Source organism: Schistocerca cancellata, chromosome 2, assembly GCF_023864275.1.
Source record: "Schistocerca cancellata isolate TAMUIC-IGC-003103 chromosome 2, iqSchCanc2.1, whole genome shotgun sequence".
NCBI lineage: Eukaryota > Metazoa > Arthropoda > Insecta > Orthoptera > Acrididae > Schistocerca > Schistocerca cancellata.
In genome coordinates, this window is record NC_064627.1 from 975,614,927 (window position 1) to 975,634,468 (window position 19,542).

Below are 19,542 nucleotides of genomic sequence, written 5' to 3' on the forward strand. Positions count from 1 at the left end.
GCACTGCCTAGTGGAGAAACAAGACACTATTTCAGAACATGGTTTTGGATAACTTCTGACAAAAAATTAAGCTGATGTCTAATGGTAAACATAAAATAAGTAAACTAGGGTACCTCCAGTGGTCACAGGTTCCTTTCACTGTCGTAACACATCACATGTATAATGTCACATATGTAAACAAATATGGCGTCTGGAATCTGCTGGTTGTAAGGTTCGTATAGCAGAAGAGAAGACATAATCGCAAAGTGCAAAGAATATACAACGTAACAACATTATTACAGAATAATTCTTTAAAGCATTTGGAGGTGTTTGTTTTGAGGTGTCGAATATATGTGTGTGTACTTCAGGTGGCATGTAAATCCAATTTTGACAAGTTGAAACAGCTTAACATTCGTACTCGTTTATACAATCAGCTGAAATGTTAAGATGGCTTAAACTTCATATTTGTTAATAACAATCGGGTGAAACGTTACAGACTTGAAGCCTAACATAACACACCCACAAATGTCATACTAACTAATGTTAATCCACCCGATGATGGAGGTTTACACCTTTGAAACGCGTCGTGGAAATAAATAAAACGGTGATTGGTAACAGTAAACTTGTCGTTTCATTTAATGTCAACAACAGTCACGGTAGAGTCTAACCTAAAATGTTCGCATTTAAAGCAAGTTCGTAAGGTGAACAGTGCTGTTCACAACATTATTCCTCGACTACGGCTATTGTTGAGGAATGATGGTGGACATATTGAGCATTTCCTGTAAAGAACATCATCTTTGCTTTGTCTTACTTTGTTATGCTAATTATTACTATTCTGATCAGATGAAGCGCCATCTGTCGGACATTTTTTGAACTTTTGTATTTTTTTTGGTTCTAATAAAACTCCATGTCATTCCAAACATGTGTGTCAATTTGTACCTCTCTATATACATTATTCCGTGATTTATTCAGTTTTCAAATTTATACTGACATATATATATATATATATATATATATATATATATATATATATGTGTGTGTGTGTGTGTGTGTGTGTGTGTGTGTATATATATCTGAAGTTTCGGATGAGATTATGTCGAAAACTATACATCGGGTAAAAACAGTGGGTAAGACAAGTTCGTAAGGTCAAAGGGGAACATCAAATAATACTAACGTGACCGCCAGCCCCCGCCCCCTTGGGTGGGGCGGGGGAAAACTTTTAAATCTTCAATGGAAACACCATTTTTTATTGCAGATCGGATTCTCCAAAAAAAGTAATAAAATTTTGTCTGAAACATTTTTTAAACCATTGACAGATGGTCCTGAAATTGAGAAAAAAAGTAAACTTGGGGATGAACTCTCATTTATTTAGAATTATCCCAGAAATACGCATCAAATCGATAAAAAAATGTTCACGAATTCTTTCGTTACGCCAGATTAAGCTATTTTCTTACGAAATGTGCTGTATCCTACTTTTAGCGTTACCCAGCAACAACGACATGGATGAAGTAGAATGATGTTCCCATGGGGTGCTTCATTAGTGTGAATCCCCTTGCCCTGTGGATTTTTTGTCCATGTACTGGGTTATATATACATATATATATATATATATATATATATATATATATATATATATATATAATATTTTTTTTTACATGGACACAAAATCCACAGACAGAAACCCACTGGTAACAACGTATTGAGAGATAGCACAAGTAGAAAGTTTCAAATACCTGGGAGAGATTATACAGAAAATAGGAGTAAATTCGACGGCCAATAAAGAATGAATTGTAAAGCTACAAAAAGCTTAAAGACTTACATGGAACCCCTACAACTAAAGAAGTATTTCCGTTAATGCCAGATTAAGACATTACAAAACAGTAGTCTTACCCGAAGCCTTGCATGCCTCAGAAACGACAGTAATCAGAGGAAGAACGAAAATCAAGGAAGTGGAAAGCAAGAGAGGAAAATTGTGGGAAAGATCTACGGGCCAGTTAAGAGACAGGATATCTGGATAAACAGAACTGTACAAACAGACAGAGAGAATTACAAGCAACATCAGAAAAAGAAGGGCTAAATTCTATGGGCACATTTATAGGATAAACGAAAATAGGCTGATCAAGATGATTTTTAACATAGTGATGAGTAATACGATGGAAACCATGGAAGACCTGAAGAAATTAAATATCTCCACAGAAGAAATAACGAACAGAGAAAGATACAGAGAAAAAAATCAGGAAACAGAAATTCTAGGCAACACCAAAAGAGAAGAAACCAGGAAAGAAATGGACAGAAGAGAGGAAGACGAAACGCAGTGATTATATCAGAGGTTTTTGGGAAGAGAAAAGAAAGAGACAAAAAAAGTGCCATGAAAATTGATTGTGTTTTAACGCTCTCCTAAATGGGGAATTAACGATTATATACTGAAGTGACAAATGAAAACTTGTACGAAGCCTGGGATACGAATGTGGGTCTGCTGCTCACTGGGCAGATGCGCTAACGACTACGCCCCTGTGGCACACTGGCTTTGCACAACTGCACGGACTACCCGAACACGCCTCCTTCCTCCAAATTCCGATTAACTATCAGCCTACTTGGTTTCCCCCATAAACTCGAACAGCGTTGCAGAGCCTCTCCACCTATATTGCAGTAACAGCTGAGCATCGAACGAAACGAGGGATCCTGCCTAAAATCCAGACTTAGGTGCTTTAATCGAATGAAGCGTTTCAAATCTCAAACATCTATGATGCATATATGCGGACTGAAGCGACTAATGAAAAAGGTGCTGTTCCAGTACACTTGTTCGAGTTTAGGGGGAAGACCAAGCAGGCTGACGCTTGAATGGGAATTTGGGTTGAGGAGGGAGTTGTGCTGACGTAGTCCTTGCAGTTGTGCAAAGCCACCGGGCCATTGTTGCGTATTGGCCGATTCGAATCCAGGCCTTGGTACAAATATACATGCATTCCTTCAGTCTGCATATATAAAATACCGTACAATGTTAGCATTGAATTGAGTTAGGTGCTTGAATGTATAAATTATTAGCTTATCATCTACACTACTGGCCATTAAAATTTGTTACGCCACGAAGATGACGTGCTACAGACGCGAAATTTAACCCACAGGAAGAAGATGCTGAGATATGCAAATGATTAGCTTTTCAGAGCATTCAGACAAGGTTGGCGCCCGTGGCGAAACCTACAACGTGCTGACATGAGGACAGTTTCCAACCGATTTCTCACACACAAACAGCAGTTGACCGGCGTTGCCTGGTGAAACGTTGTTGTGATGCCTCGTGTAAGGAGGAGAAATGCGTACCATCACATATCCGACTTTGATGAAGGTCGGATTGTAGCCTATCCCGATTGCGGTTTATCCTATCGCGACATTGCTGCTCGCGTTGGTCGAGATCCAATGACTTTTAGCAGAATATGGAATCGGTGGGTTCAGGAGGGTGATACGGAACGCTGTGCTGGATCCCAACGGCCTCGTATCTCTAGCAGTCGAGATGACAGGCCTCTTATCCGCATGGCTGTAACGGATCGTGCAGCCACGTCTCGGTCCCTGAGTCAACAGATGGGGACGTTTGCAAGACAACAACCATCTGCACGACACAGTTCGACGACGTTTGCAGCAGCATGGACTATCAGCTCGGAGACAATGGCTGCGGTTACCCTCGACACTGCATCACAGACAGGAGCGCCTGCGATGGTGTACTCAACGACGAACCTGGGTGCACGAATGGCAAAACGTCATTTTTTTCGTATGAATCCAGGTTCTGTTTACAGCATCATGATGGTCGCATGCATGTTTGGCGACATCGCGGTGAACGCACATTGGAAGCGTGTATTCGACATCGCCATACTGGCGTATCACCCGGCGTGATGGTATGGGGTGCCATTGGTTACACGTCTCGGTCACCTCTTGTTCGCATTGACGGCACTTTGAACAGTGGACGTTACATTTCAGATGTGTTACGACCCGTGGCTCTACCCTTCATTCGATCCCTGCAAAACCCTACATTTCAGCAGGATAATGCACGACCGCATGTTGCAGGTCCTGTACGGGCCTTTCTGGATACAGAAAATGTTCGACTGCTGCCCTGGCCAGCATATTCTCCAGATCACTCATCAACTGAAAACGTCTGGTCAATGGTGGCCGAGCAACTGGCTTGTCACAAAACACCAGTCACTACTCTTGATGAACTGTGGTATCGTGTTGAAGCTGCGTGGGCAGCTGTACCTGTACACGCCGTCCAAGCTCTGTTTGACTCAATGCCCAGGAGTATCAAGGCCGTTATTACGGCCAGAAGTGGTTGTTCTGGGTACTGATTTCTCAGGATCTATGCACCCAAATTGCGTGAAAATGTAGTGACATGTCAGTTCTAGTATAATATATTTGTCCAATGAATACCCGTTTATCATCTGCATTTCTTCTTGGTGTAGCAATTTTAATGGCCAGTAGTGTATTTATAACAAACTTATAATTACTTCGCATGGTAAAATGGGAGTCTGAGAATATAACACGAACCAACATACGTTGTGTGGAATTACACTCCTACTTGAAATCCACATAAAACGTGTAAAGAGTAATAATGAAAGCTATAAAACGTGTAAAGAGTAATAATGGGAAGCTCCTAACCTGGTAAAGTAAATAACACAGTATCGTGTAAAACAGAGAATAAAAATTTAAAAGTTGCATCACATCTATAAATCAAAACTGTACCGCGGTACCTATGGCAGTTGCAGCCATGCCTTCGGCAGGAAAGCAGCCACAGTGGTGGCGTGCGACGCCCACTACGAACGTGTCCCTGTTATCGATCGCGCACCCCCGGAGAGCGAGCCCTGGATGCGGCCTGCAGCCAACGCCCACGATCTCTGACCTTTTGCGAGAGGTCACATTCGTGTTCGATTATTCGGGGCAAGCACGTCGAAGACCATCCGTAAATTGGAGTATCGAGAACAGCAATGAACAATACAATGGCAGTAACCACTTACCGTGAGCAATGATCAGTAAAGAAATATGCTGGAATAATCTCCGTCGGAATCGTTGAAGACCACTGTTGTAATTTCCAGAAATCAGTGCCACACAACTTGCGTCAGGACGTACTCATCACCTTGTACATTCTGTTCCTCTAACAACAATCGGATGGGAGCTGTAAAAATTGAACCCCAATTTCACATTCATCTATTCTGCCTCGTTTGAAACGCTTTCAATATATTCTACTCTTTTACACAACTGCGCTAGGTTTTTCTTCCACCTAGTGCTCTAGACGCACTGTTTCAGAAGCCTTTGTTGTTAATTTTTATCAGCGCTCTTACAAATGATGAGATGAATGTGGTTGAAACATATAAAATGTAGATACGTCAAAACCTACACAAGATCGCATATACTCTCTCCCACTCTTTCTCACATTAGTACGCATAGTCACTCTCAAGTATAGAAAACCGAAAATAGTTAACAAAGTCTTTGACTTAAAACGTACGAGGAGTGTTCGATATTGATTTACACTTTGTTGTCTCCCTTCATTCATGGTGCGCCATTTATCTCATCATTACAGTCTGCAAGTATACAGAACTTTAGTCTAAACGAAGCTGGCAGGACTGTAACTATAAGTGTAATCCCTGCAGAGTACAACCCATTTTCCCAACTGCTGACATTACGTGAGCGGATAACATGGAGTATGATCGTCAAAGAAAGCGCTGAGCGACGTGGTTTCTGTGGAAGGAGGGTGTAAACAGCTGCCTGGTGGCATTGTGTGGAGAGCATACACCGTTACGAAATGCGCTCTTGCAACACGACAGCACTCGTCCCCATACGAGTCGGAAAATGATGGCTGCCATCGCTGAAACAGGTTGTAGGTACTGCTACACCCACCGTATTCTCCTGACTTTGCACCTATAACTTCTGTAGGTCTTCTTTGAACCAGTTTTCTGGAGTCCGTCGCACCCATTGGGGGGACAGCTGCTCGGAATTCCTGGGAGTCTGCGGAAAGATGTCCTTAAATAGGTTTCTTTATAGCTCCGAGTAGGTGACAATGAGAAGGGGGCAAGTCAGGAAAATACGTTGGGTGCGGCTCTACCTGGAATCTAATTTCAGCGATGACAGCCGCCGTTTGCCGACTCGTATGGGGTCGAGTGCTGTCACGTTGCAAGAGAAATTTTCGTGGGAGTGAATACTCGCCATACACTGACACCAACTGCCTGCGAATATGCACAGTGTCTGCGCCCTCTTTCCAGAGGAACCACGTCATCCAGCGCTGTTTTTGATGACCACACTCTACATCTACATCTGTACTTCGCAAGCCACCCAACGGTGTGTGGCAGAGGGCACTTTACGTGCCACTGTCATTACCTCCCTTTCCTTTTCCAGTCGCGTATGGTTCGCGGGAAGAACGACTGCCTGAAAGCCTCCGTGCGCACTCGAATCTCTCTAATTTTACATTCGTGATCTCCTCGGGAGGTATAAGTAGGGGGGAAGCAATATATTCGATACCTCATCCAGAAACGCACCCTCTCGAAACCTGGACACCAAGCTACACCGCGATGCAGAGCGCCTCTCTTGCAGAGTCTGCCACTTGAGTTTGCTAAACATCTTCGTAACGCTTCACGCTTACCAAATAACTCTGTGACGAAACGCTCCGCTCTTCTTTGGATCTTCTCTATCTCCCGGTACGGATCCCACACTGATGAGCAATACCCAAGTATAGGTCGAACGAGTGTTTTGTAAGCCACCTCCTTTTTGATGGACTATATTTTCTAAGGATTCTCCTAATTAATCTCAACCTGGCACCCGCCTTACCAACAATTAATTTTATATGATCATTCCTCCACTTCAAATCGTTCCGTACGCATACTCCCAGATATTTTACAGAACTGCTACCAGTGTTTGTTCCGCTATCATATAATCATACAATAAAGGATTCCTCTTTCTATGCATTCGCAATACATTACATTTGTCTATGTTAAGGGTCAGTTGCCACTCCCTGAACCATGTTGTCTGCTCACGTAATGACAGCAGTTGGGAAGATGGGCTGCACTCTACAGGGATTACACTTCTAGTGACTGTCCTGCCACCTACAGTTGTACCAAAGACATACATAACTGTAATGAATATCAAATGGTGCATCATGAATGATGGGGAAAAAATAAGATAAAATCAATATGGAATGTCCCTCGTGCTATTAAAATACGATTACCAGGAAGTTTAAGACACGAAGCAGCGAATCCGGAAATTGTGGATGGCTGATCATATACTTAATAACTGTACAATCCAACCATCCTCCGCGAAACAAATATCTGCAGACTAACAGTTAAGATAGAAAGTCAGACAATACAAAATCTTAACTTGTGCCACTGTATCTAACTATCATTTAAAATAGAGGGTTGGTTGCTAATTGGGCTGCCCTCTTGTTACGATATATACGACACAAGTACATTTAGTTAAATTGTGGCAAACTATAGTTATAAAACCACAGGACTCACAAACTGGCGGGCCTTTAAGTCTGAGAAGGAAGCCGTGCCTTATTCTAGAAAGTGTTAAGCAGATTTTATCTCATGTAATTGCCTGGAAGGCAGTTGGTCACGATTTAGTAGTTACTTCTATTGATCGCAACTTGTCATCCATCGCGCGCAGCCGCCCTAACTCCCATAGGTCCAAGGTGGACTTTCTCGGCGATGACGTTGCGGCAAGCGCAACTTCTTCCTCAGTCCTACATCAAGAATTCATAGACATAATTCTCTTTTTTGCAGCAGACAAATTAATTTGACCGCCATAAATGTGCTTTTAAGTTGAGCAGGACATGTACCAAGTAGCAAAGTAAGTTAGCTTATACCTAACGTAATTCATTGTACTCCACAGAGTAACAGCTAGATGCAAAGAGACTGGTCTTCAACTTAAGAACGAAATAAATCAGCGACAGCTCAACGTGTCGAATTAAGGTGGAGCCGTTGAAAAAATGACTAATATTAAACCTTCGTAAGTGACCACTTGCACGTAATTTGTAATTAAAGCGGCTAGAAGTTAACCTACTAACTAACTCTAGCTCGGTGTAGCTTCACCGACTATCCAGTGTGTAAACATGACTCTCTGGTGGTAGAACAGATATGAAAATCAGTGTAATATACTGTACGTGTAATTTTTACGCTAAAATTCCCGCTCCCTTCAGATAGCGCAAATGTTGCAAACACCTATTGGATATAATAGCTAACGTACTGTGTGATCAAAAGTATCCGGACACCTGTATAGGGTGGTCCATTGATAGTGACCGGGCCAAATATCTCACGAAATAAGCATCAAACGAAAAGACTACAAAGAACGAAACTCGTCTAGCTTGAAGGGGGAAACCAGATGGCGCTACGGTTGGCCCGCTAAATGGCGTTGCCATAGGTCAAACGGATATCAACTGCGTTTTTTTTTTAAATAGGAACCCCCATTTTTTATTACATATTCGTGTAGTACGTAAAGAAATATGAATGTTTTAGTTGGACCACTTTTTTAGCTTTGTGGTAGATGGCGCTATAATAGTCACAAACGTATAAGTACGTGGTATCACGTAACATTCCGCCAGTGCGGACTGTATTTGCTTCGTGGTACATTACCCGTGTTAAAATGGACCGTTTACCAATTGCGGAAAAGGTCAATCTCGTGTTGATGTATGGCTATTGTGATCAAAATACCCAACGGGCGTGTGCTATGCATACTGCTCGGTATCCTGGGCGACATCATCCAAGTGTCCGGACCGTTCACCGGATAGTTACGTTATTTAAGGAAACAGGAAGTCTTCAGCAACATGTGAAACGTCAACCACGACCTGCAACAAATGATGATTCCCAAGTAGGTGTTTTAGCTGCTGTCGCGGCTAATCCGCACATCAGTAACAGACAAATTGCGCGAGAATCGGGAATCTCAAAAACGTCAGTGTTGAGAATGCTACATCAACATCGATTGCATCCGTAACATATTTCTATGCACCAGGAACGTAATGGCGACGACTTTGAACGTCGTATACAGTTCTGCCACTGGGCACAAGAGGAATTACGGGACGATGACAGATTTTTTGCACGCGTTCTATTTAGCGACGAAGCGTCATTGACCAACGACCAACAGCGGTATCGTAAACCGCCATAATTTGCACAATTGGGCAACGGAAAATCCACGATGGCTGCGACAAGTGGAATTTCAGCGACCTTGGCGGGTTAATGTATGGTGCGGCATTATGGGAGGAAGGATAATTGGCCCCCATTTTATCGATGGCATTCTGAGTGGTGCAGTGTATGCTGATTCCCTACGTAATGTTCTACCGATATTACTACAAGATGTTTCACTGCATGACAGAATGGCGATGTACTTCCAATATGATGGATGTCCGGCACATAGCTCGCGTGCGGTTGAAGCGGTATTGAACAGCATATTTCATGACAGGTGGATTGGTCGTCGAAGCACCATACCGTGGCCCGCACGTTCACAGGATCTGACGTCCCCGGATTTCTTTCTATGGGGAAAGTTGAAGGATATTTGCTATCGTGATACGCCGACAACGCCTGACAACATGCATCAGCGCTTTGTTAATGCATGTGCGAACAAAACGGAAGGAGAACTACTCGCTGTTGAGAGGAATGTCGCTACACGTATTGCCAAATGCATTGAGGTTGACGGACATCATTTTGAGCATTTATTGCATTAATGTGTGATTTACAGGTAATCACGCTGTAACAGCATGCGTTCTCAGAAATGATAAGTTTACAAAGGTACATGTATCATAATGGAACAACCGAAATAAAATGTTCAAACATACCTACGTTCTGTATTTTAATTTAAAAAACCTACCTGTTACCAACTGTTTGTCTAAAATTGTGAGCCATATGTTTGTGACTATTACAGCGCCATCTGTCAGAAAGCGAAAACAGTGGTCCAACTAAAACATTCATATTTCTTTACGTACTACACGAATATGTAATAAAAATGGGGGTTCCTATTTTTAAAAAAACGCAGTTGATACCCGTTTGACCTATTGCAGGGCCATCTAGCGGGCCAACCATCGCGCCATCTGGCTTCCCCCTTCAAGCTAGACAAGTTTCGTTCTTTGTAGTTTTTTCGTTTGACACTTATTTCGTGAGATATTTGGCCCGGTCACAATCAATGGACCACCCTGTATATAATGCAGAATTGACCACTAGATGCCACGAGCGGCTGACCCTCCAGAATAAAAGAAGGCGGGGAGTGTTGTGCTGACAGTACAGAAGCAGTAATAGCGGAATGGGTCGGTCAGGAGAAGTCAGTGATTTCGAACACGGACTAATCAGTGGATGTCACCTGAGTAACAGGTCCATAAGGGACATTTCGACCCGTCTAAAGCTGCCAAAGTAGACTGTCCGTCATGTGATGTGACTGTGAAGTGGAAACGCGAAGGAACAACCGCAGCTAAACCGAGACCACGCAGACTCCACGTAGACCTTTGAGAATTGAGGAGGGCGACTGTAAGAAACCGCAGGAAATCAGCAGAAGGAATTACTCGTTAATGCCAAAGTGTTACCAGCAGTCCAGCTAACACAATGACTGTGCGTAGGGATTAAAAAACAATGGGGTACAATGGTGGAGCAGCTCCTCATAAGCCACGCATTTCTGCAGTCAGTGCTAAGCGATGCTTGAGACACCACTGGACAATGGGTGACTGGAAATGGGTGATTTGGAATGACAAATCACGCTGTACCGTGTGATAATCCGAAGGTAAGATTTGGGATTGCTTATTGCCTGGAGGACCCTACCTGCTATCATGTATAGTGTCATCAAAGAACTACAGATGATATGTTGTTGAGGTATGGGGATGTTTCTCGTGCTTAAGTTGTGGTACCACTATTACGCTTAAGAAAATGCTAAATTCGGAAGGTCACGAACACGTATTACATCATTGTGTACTGCATACAGTAGAGGACCGTATTTAAGACGATGACTGTATCACAGGACAATGTATACTGTCATCTGTCTGGCAGTGACTTGCGGGACAGTAACGTTCCGCAAATGGACTGGACTGTCCTGCCCAGAGTCCCGATCTCTACGCAATGGAATTCTTTTGGGATGAGTTAGAACATCAACTTCTTTCCAGGCCACAGCCTCTTACGTCGCTATCTTCTCTGGCTTTGGATCGTGAGGAAGAACGGGAGCCGGCCGACGTGGCCGACCGGTTCCAGGCGCTACAGTCTGGAACCGTGCGACCGCTACGGGACTGATGACCTCAGACGTTAAGCCCCGTAGTGCTCAGAGCCATTTGAACCATTTGAAGAACGGGATACCGTTCCTCCACATACATTCAGACACCTCATTGACTGTGTCCACACCACACATCACAGTTCAAGCAATCATAAAGGCAAAGAATGGACACATTCCGTTTTAATGTCCAATAATAGTTGTCCCGGTAAATACTGGGATGGTCCCTTTGAAACGGACATGACGAGTTTCCTTCCGCAATGAGAGATTGTTTTCAGTCTCCAATGACCACGCCGTCAACGTTAGACACCACTTTCCTCTTTTATTTCTTGTTTGTGAAAGATTTCGGGCTCTTCCACAAGAAGTAAGAACCCTACGATAGTGCTCAAGGAGGCCATATTCGCAGTTAGTAACGTCGCTACTATACTTGGAATGGGGCCAATGGTTGTCTACAGACTTCTGACTCGATAGTCCGCATCTGCCCAGATCCAATTACAGACAAGCCGTAAGGTGCCATTCTTACAGAAACAAACGACAGCTCGCGAACAGTCAGCGTTACGTCCTTAAATATATTATGCATATCAGAACAAAAGGTTGCCATTATTTTTACAATTAGCTTTGTATTGAAACATGTGCCGTAAGAGGCAACTTCTGATTTCATAGGCATCTATAGTGTTGCGTAGGTATTATCTGTTTTTTATCTAACGTTGGAGTCCTCTCCGATAGCTGAATGGTCAGCGGGTTCGATTCGAGGCTGGGTCGGGGATTTTCTCCACTCAGGGACTGGGTGTTGTGTTGTCTTCAACATCGCGCAGGTCGCCCAATGAGGCGTCGAATGTAATAAGACCTGCACCAAGGTGGGCGGACCTGCCCAGTAAGGGGCCTCCCGGCCGATAACGCCAAACGCTCGTTACCATTTTCCAACTAACGTCGGAGTGAAAGAGAGATTTAATGAACTCTTCATGCAGCAACTCATATTCAACGAGTCTCCAGCTGAGAACACTTCGTTGAACATAAATGTGACAAACACTCAGGCAGAACAAAAATAGTTACTATTCTAAATACCAGACTTCTTTAAATCTTTTATCAAATTTAAACAGTGTCATCTTTCAGAAAAAAACACATTTCATATTCAAACCCTCCAGTATGTTCAGCGGGAACACTGGACGCTCAAATACAATTCATTTTTAAACATCATACAGAAGCATTTTTTGTAATTTGAAAATTCGAAATGATGGAAAAGGAAACCAGAGGACAGAGGTGAGAGAGGAACGGTTTCCCATCGTTTTCAGCAATGTTCTTCTTTTCGACAAGGTGAGGAGTCTACCTGTCTTTCCATTGCTTGTCTGTATAACAGTTTTACTCTCCGTATTGGAACTATTGTTTTAATGGTTCCTTGACATTTATTTCTCTGGAGCGAAGCTACATAAACAATGAAGGATAGAGGCAGTCATTTGCGATATAATCGAGAATTAGTCTAGCAAGGGGCTTTAAGGCTGTTCCGAAACATTTCTTATACGAGGCAATTACAGCTGGTTAGTTGAACGAGAGATATTTCGTGATTAGTAGCTCTCGAGTTAATTAAAGGACATTTAGAAATTTAGACATGATGTACGATTGAAACTAATGTGACATCAGCTAAGAGTCAATACGTAAATTAACGGAAAGAATTGGCTACCAGAACCCCTACCTCTTACTTAATTTTACGAAAGTATATCGGTGTTTATAAAGTAACAGTGTGGTTCCTTGCAATGTTGTTACCATTGAATTTGACCCTCGAACGTGGGTAACCAGATACTTTGCAGAATTAGCCCTTAATAACATATGTTCTTAAGGTTGTTTTGAACTTTCTTGAATATTCAGTTTGTTACCTCACGTCAGCAAGCTAACAGCAAAAGATATTTTAAACATGTGCAAAAATGAATTATATCATTATCACTTCCTCAATGGCTTCTATTGTTGCCTCCGCAAAAGATAATGCAACACTTTTTTTTGAAAGCAGGTTGTTTTTATTTCTTTATTTATTTACGCGTCTAGTTCCTTAGAACCAAACTGACGAGAAAATATCCAAGGTCATGGAAAGTGTTAGTAAATGACATTACAACATAAAAGTAATAACCGATAAAATAAAATGTTTGTGAATCCAAAAAAGCCAAACAATTAGTTTAAGTGAACGCAATCAACAATATAATACAGGAATCAGCTTAATTTTTTAGCAACTCCTCGACAGAATAGAAGGTGTGACCCATGAGGAAACTCTTCAGTTTCGATTTTAAAGCGTGTGGCTTATTGCTAAGATTTTTGAATTCTTGTGGTAGCGTATTGAGAATGGATGCAGCAATATACTGTACACCTTTCTGCAAAAGAGTTAAGGGAGTGTGATCCAAATGCAGACTGGATTTCTGCTTAGTATTAACTGAGTGAAAGCTGCTAACTCTTGAGAGTAAGCTGATATTGTTAATAAGAAATGACAGTAAAGAACACGTATATTGAGAGGCCAATGTCGGAATACCCAGACTAGTGAACAGCGGTCGACAAGAGGCTCACGAACATAAACCACTTATCGACGGAACTGCCCGTTTCTGAGGCAAAAATATCCTTTGAGAATGGGAAGAGCTACCCTAAAACATAATACCATATAACATAAGCGAATGAAAATAAGCAAAGTAGATTAATTTTCGTGTCAAACGATCACTTGCTTCTGATACCATTCGAATAGTAAAAATGGAAACATTAAGTTTTTGAACAAGATCCTGAACGTAGGCTTTCCACGACAGTTTATTATCTATCTGAACACCTAGAAATTTGAACTGTTCAGTTTCACTAATCATATGCCCATTCTGTGAAATTAAAACGTTAGGTTTTGTTGAATTGTGTGTCAGAAACTGTAAAAACTGGGTCTTACTGTGATTTAGCGTTAGTTTATTTTCTACAAGCCATGAACTTAGGTCATGAACTGTACTATTTAAAACCGAGCCAATGTTGCACACAACATCCTTTACTACCATCAACAAACAGAAATATTTTAGAATTACCTGTAATACTAGATGGCATATCATTTACATGAATAAGAAACAGGAGTGGCCCCAGCACTGATCCCTGGGGCACTCCCCCCCCCCCCCCCCCATTTGACCCTGCCTTACTCAGACCAAACATCACAGCTGTTCTCAACACTGTGAATAAGGACCTATTTCTGTCTGTTGTTAAAGTAACAAGTGAACCAGTTGCGAGCTACTCCCCATATGCCATAAGGTCCAACTTCTGAAGCAACATTTTGTGGTCAACACAATCACCCTTGCTGCAGATACAGTTGAAGATGGTAAGGCGATGACGCTGACAATCCGCTGATAAATGTTTGAGCATTTGGTTGCGGATGCTCTCTGGCCCTGGGCTGTATAAGGGCAAAGGGCTAGGGCACTGAAGAATCCCCACTCAGTGAATGGAGCACTATAGGTGCTGTGTAGTGAAAGATAATTGCAATCACTCCATCCGCTGTTTCAAGGCATGAAGGCTGATTGATAGTTCTCAAATGCAGAGGCCCGAGCATAATGCAAGGCAAATTGGCGACTATTGCATATGGATCAGTGAAAACAGCACCGTACAATGAAATACCAAGTACACTTGCAGAGGACTGGTGTCCACAAAGGCGTCTGATCTTCACCCAGACCTGCGAAGGAGTTGTACGTGATCCAATAGTTGAAATGTACCATTCCCAGCATTCTTGCTTCCATCGTTTTATAAGTGGCAGACCTGGGCATGGAGCCATTTAAAGGTAATGAAGTGCTCGATAAATGGATGCCGTTTATTGAGTTGGAGAGCCCTCCTGCACTCCCAAATGGGCTCGGCAATTTGTGACGCCCACTAAGGTACTACCTTCTGACAAAGTGGATCCCAAATAATAGGGGATCGCTAAGTCGGCTGCCGATAGAATGGCTACTATTACATTCTTGCTTGCCTCATCAGTACTACCATTTAGCAGGGAGCTCAGAACGACAGTGGAGTTGAAAGAATCCCAGTCAGTATTGTGGAGAGCCCATCTAGGCAGGTGCCCAGTGGAGTGATGCTGGAGGTGGAACAGGAAGACTGGAAATTGTCGCTATAACACAGGTCATTGTGGATCCTCCAGTGAATGGACAGGAGAAGACCAGGATGCAAATGGGCCATACTGAAGTGAATAGAGGCATCATTATTTAAGAGACAGAGGTCGAGACCTGCCTGTAAGTTTTCATTGTCTTTACCAGGGCCCATAACCCACAAGGGTTATGGGCATTGTAGTCACCCAAGATTAGGAAAGGTGGAGGGAGCTGAGACACCAATTAAGGTAATACGTTCTGAGGCACTCCACCTTTCGGAGGGTAAATATTACAGATGGTAAAATCCTGAAATGCGCTTACCCAGACAACCACAGCCTCAAAAGTTGTATCAAAGGGCACAAGTTCACTATGTACAGAGTTCAGAACATATGTGTAAACTTCACATGACACTCTGTCATAATCGGCATGATTCTTCAAATATCTCCAGTAGCCACGAAGGGCAGGGGTTCATGTTGCTGGAAACCAAGTTTCCTGAAGGGCAATGCAGAAAGCAGAGGAGGAGCTTAAGAGATGTTGTAACTCAGCCAGGTAGTGGAAAAAACCACTACAATTCCACTGGAGAATCGTACTGTCAGTATACTGTTAGTGATTGAAGTGACCAAAGAGGCAGACTATGTTCCTGGGTCACCTGCTGCCACTAGTTTAGAGGATCTTAGACACGTTATGTTGTGCTATCTGGAGCCTCAGGGATCACCAGGATCGCTAGCATGGCACGCGATCTCCGCACGATGTGCTTACTTCATCGATTTCTTAGCCACTGGTGCTCCCAATACTTATCTTCTCACATTAAACACCTATCATTATTCCACAACCGCAATACCAGATCCGATACGTCTAGCATCTTGGCTGTACCTTTACATAACACAAAAATTTTCTCCGTGTCATTCTCCATCTCAGCCATACGACTATGGAACGCGCTCCCCTGTGATCTGCGTCTTATCCAGAACCACTCAACATTCAAGAGGGAACTCAAAACTTACATATTAGGGACGGTATAGCTACCATTGTTGTGCCCCTCTCATCTCTTTCTTTCTCCTCTCCATCATAGCTTCGAATTTTACCATTCTATTTCTCTTCCTCTAACCTACCTACCTCTTCTATATCTCTTTCACCCCATTCTATCGTCTTATGTCTCTGCTCGATGAGAATAACTCACAAGCTGCAAGAACATAACGAGAAAATTCCCAGCTAGCAAAAGGACTGACATTCATAAAAGAAAAATATGTTTACTTTCATATACATAGTCATTACTATTATTATTATTATTATTATTATTATTATTATTATTATTATTGATTGTTGTAATTATTCTTTTGATTGTTATAATTATCAATGTACTATTGTTATAATCTCTGTTTTTTTAACATTAATACTGTATAACACGTTATATGTCCTTAATGTTCTGTAGAAACTGTAATTCGTTCAAACTGAGTCTGCCTGGTTAGGTGTAAGAGAGGGCCTGAATGCCCTAATCTTGCCAAGTAAAATAAATGCATAAATAAATAAATAAAAGCAGAGCATGTTGGATTTGGTGGCGTGGGGGCCACCAGGAATTCCTTCGTCTTGGAAGACTTCTTTTTGCTTTCTTTTCTTTAATAGGTTTGAATGACTGGGAGGGATTATCTGAATTAATTTCAGCAACTGATTTAGATCGTGAAGCCCTGGTATCCGATTGCTGACCAACATAAACCTTGGAGAGGAGTGTCCTGAGGGACCCTTTCGTGGCGTGAGAAGTCAGACGAGGGTGATGTAACTCTGGCTGTGGGATGGGGATAGGCATCCCAGGTGGGTAGAGAACCATTACTCCCAAGTGGGTGTGGGGAAGCAGCAGAAAGGGAGCCCCCTACTGTCAGGTGGGCAGCCATAGTTATATGTCCCTGAGGGCTCCCTGTAGGAGCCCTAACGGGCGAGGAGAGTACTGCTTGAAGAGAGGGCTGTAGCATACATTGTCATGTGTGCAGGATGCAGATGCTCATACTTTTCTTGGCCTCTTGGTATGTCATTCTGTCCAGAGGCTTATGTTCTTGTATTTTTTTTCTCTCTGTGAAAGGCAGTGCAATCTAGTGAATAGGGAGAATGGTACTCTCCACAGTTGACACAGACAGGAGGGGGGGGGGGGGGGGGGAGGCGGAGGGAGCACAAGGAACATTCGCGTGCAGCGTTCGTCCACAGTCCCTACAGACTGGTCTGGCATCACAGTGTGAAGATACGTGCCAGAATTTGATACATTTGGAACACCCCGTAGGGATGCGAGGGATGGGGTACAAAGTTTCATGTTACATTGCTATACCAGCACTTTGACCTTTTCAGGCAGCTAATAGCCCTCTGAGACCAAGATGAAGACCCAGTAGCAACCTTACTGTCGTTTGGTCCTAAGGACATGACAGACAAAGTGCACGCCCTATCACTCCAAGTTGGCGTGTAGCTTATGTAACGTTCTTTAAAAATGATTTAAGTAATAAACTTTACGATTACGTTGAATGAAGTCTGATCTGTGGAATGGAAACAGATCTCCAATGTCGTGTTGCGTGTTGTAACTGCAAGTGGTGTGCTCACTCTGTGTTATTGTTAGCAAAACTTTACACAAATCGATTGGGCAGTGCAACTCCAGATACCAATAACGAAATACAGTCACTGCAAAATACATTCACCGCCTTAGGCAGCGAATCATATGGCCCTGTTCAAAACTGATAATTTTGGTATCTGTGCACGTAACAAATAAATTAAATTATCTTACCTCTAGAGCAGCAATGGTGGAACGCGATATGTTCTGGTCTCTCATAAAAAATATAATGCTAGCTACAGGCTCAGCATTGTGCAATGATGGCCATAATACTTGAAAAGCACATAAAATTCATTTGCCTGATAAACGAGAATATTTAAGGAAATCCAACTTCTTTGGCTCTGAGCACTATGGGACTTGACACCTGTGGTCATCAGTCCCGTAGAACTTAGAACTACTTAAACCTAACTAACCTAAGGACATCACACACATCCATGCCCGAGGCAGGATTCGAACCTGCGACCGTAGCAGTCGCGCGATTCCGGACTGAGCGCCTAGAACCGCGAGACCACCGCGGCCGGCCTAATCCAACTTCTTTAAAAAAAATACGAGTATAAGACCTGGACTGGGAGGCGGTACTGATTATGGTGAATTACTAAGACTCAATTTTTTTTAGCAAAATCATATTGCACGTTCGCTTTGGGTTTTCAAAAAACATCTGACAATTGAACTCACAACTGATTCACAAACAATGAGATTTAAACAGCAAGTATTATCTAACTTCATTAATCCAACATAAATGCAGATCATGAAATTACACATAGCCTGTTAACAAATCTTAAAAGCATAACAAAAATGAGTCTTTTTCTCAAAACAGTTTTCGTACATTCTGAGGTTACTCAACAACACAAATTATCAGCCAACTCGTCTATACTAATGCGCTGGCAAAAAACAGAAATCATAGTTCCCAGAATGAGATTTTCACTCTGCAGTGGAGTGTGCGCTGATATGAAACTTCCTGGCAGATTAAAACTGTGTGCCCTACCGAGACTCGAACTCGGGATCTTTGCCTTTCGCGGGCAAGTGCTCTACCATCTGAGATACCGAAGCACGACTCACGGCCGGTACTCAAAGCTTTACTTCTGCCAGTATCTCGTCTCCTACCTTCCATACTTTACAGAAGCTCTCCTGCGAACCTTGTAGAACTAGCACTCCTGAAAGAAAGGATACTGCGGAGACATGGCTTAGCCACAGCCTGGGGGAGGTTTCCAGAATGAGATTTTCACTCTGCAGCGGAGTGTGCGATGATATGAAACTTCCTGGCAGATTAAAACTGTATGCCCGACCGAGACTCGAAGTCGGGACCTTTGCCTTTCGCGGGCAAGTGCTCTACCACCTGAGCTACCGAAGCACGACTCACGCCCCGTACTCACTGCTTTTCTTCTGCCAGTATCTCGTCTCCTACCTTCCAAACTTTACAGAAGCTCTCCTGCGAACCTTGCAGAACTAGCACTCCTGAAAGAAAGGATACTGCGGAGACATGGCTTAGTCACAGCCTGGGGGAGGTTTCCAGAATGAGATTTTCACTCTGCAGCGGAGTGTGCGCTGATATGAGACTTCCGCAGTATCCTTTCTTTCAGGAGTGCTAGTTCTGCAAGGTTCGCAGGAGAGCTTCTGTAAAGTTTGGAAGGTAGGAGACGAGATACTGGCAGAAGTAAAGCTGTGAGTACCGGGCGTGAGTAGTGCTTCGGTAGCTCAGATGGT

The 19,542-nt window shown here is 42.9% G+C and overlaps 1 protein-coding gene across 1 annotated transcript in view; it reads left to right on the forward strand.

Moving 5' to 3' along the window:
* The first annotated feature begins 4,726 nt into the window (after positions 1-4,726).
* The window catches only part of LOC126160280 (protein artichoke), a 171,612-nt gene continuing 156,796 nt past the window's right edge, over positions 4,727-19,542 (forward strand). The window contains exon 1 of the mRNA XM_049916897.1: positions 4,727-4,974. Within this exon, the coding sequence (XP_049772854.1) occupies positions 4,727-4,974 (248 nt within the window). The remainder of the gene's footprint in view (positions 4,975-19,542) is intronic.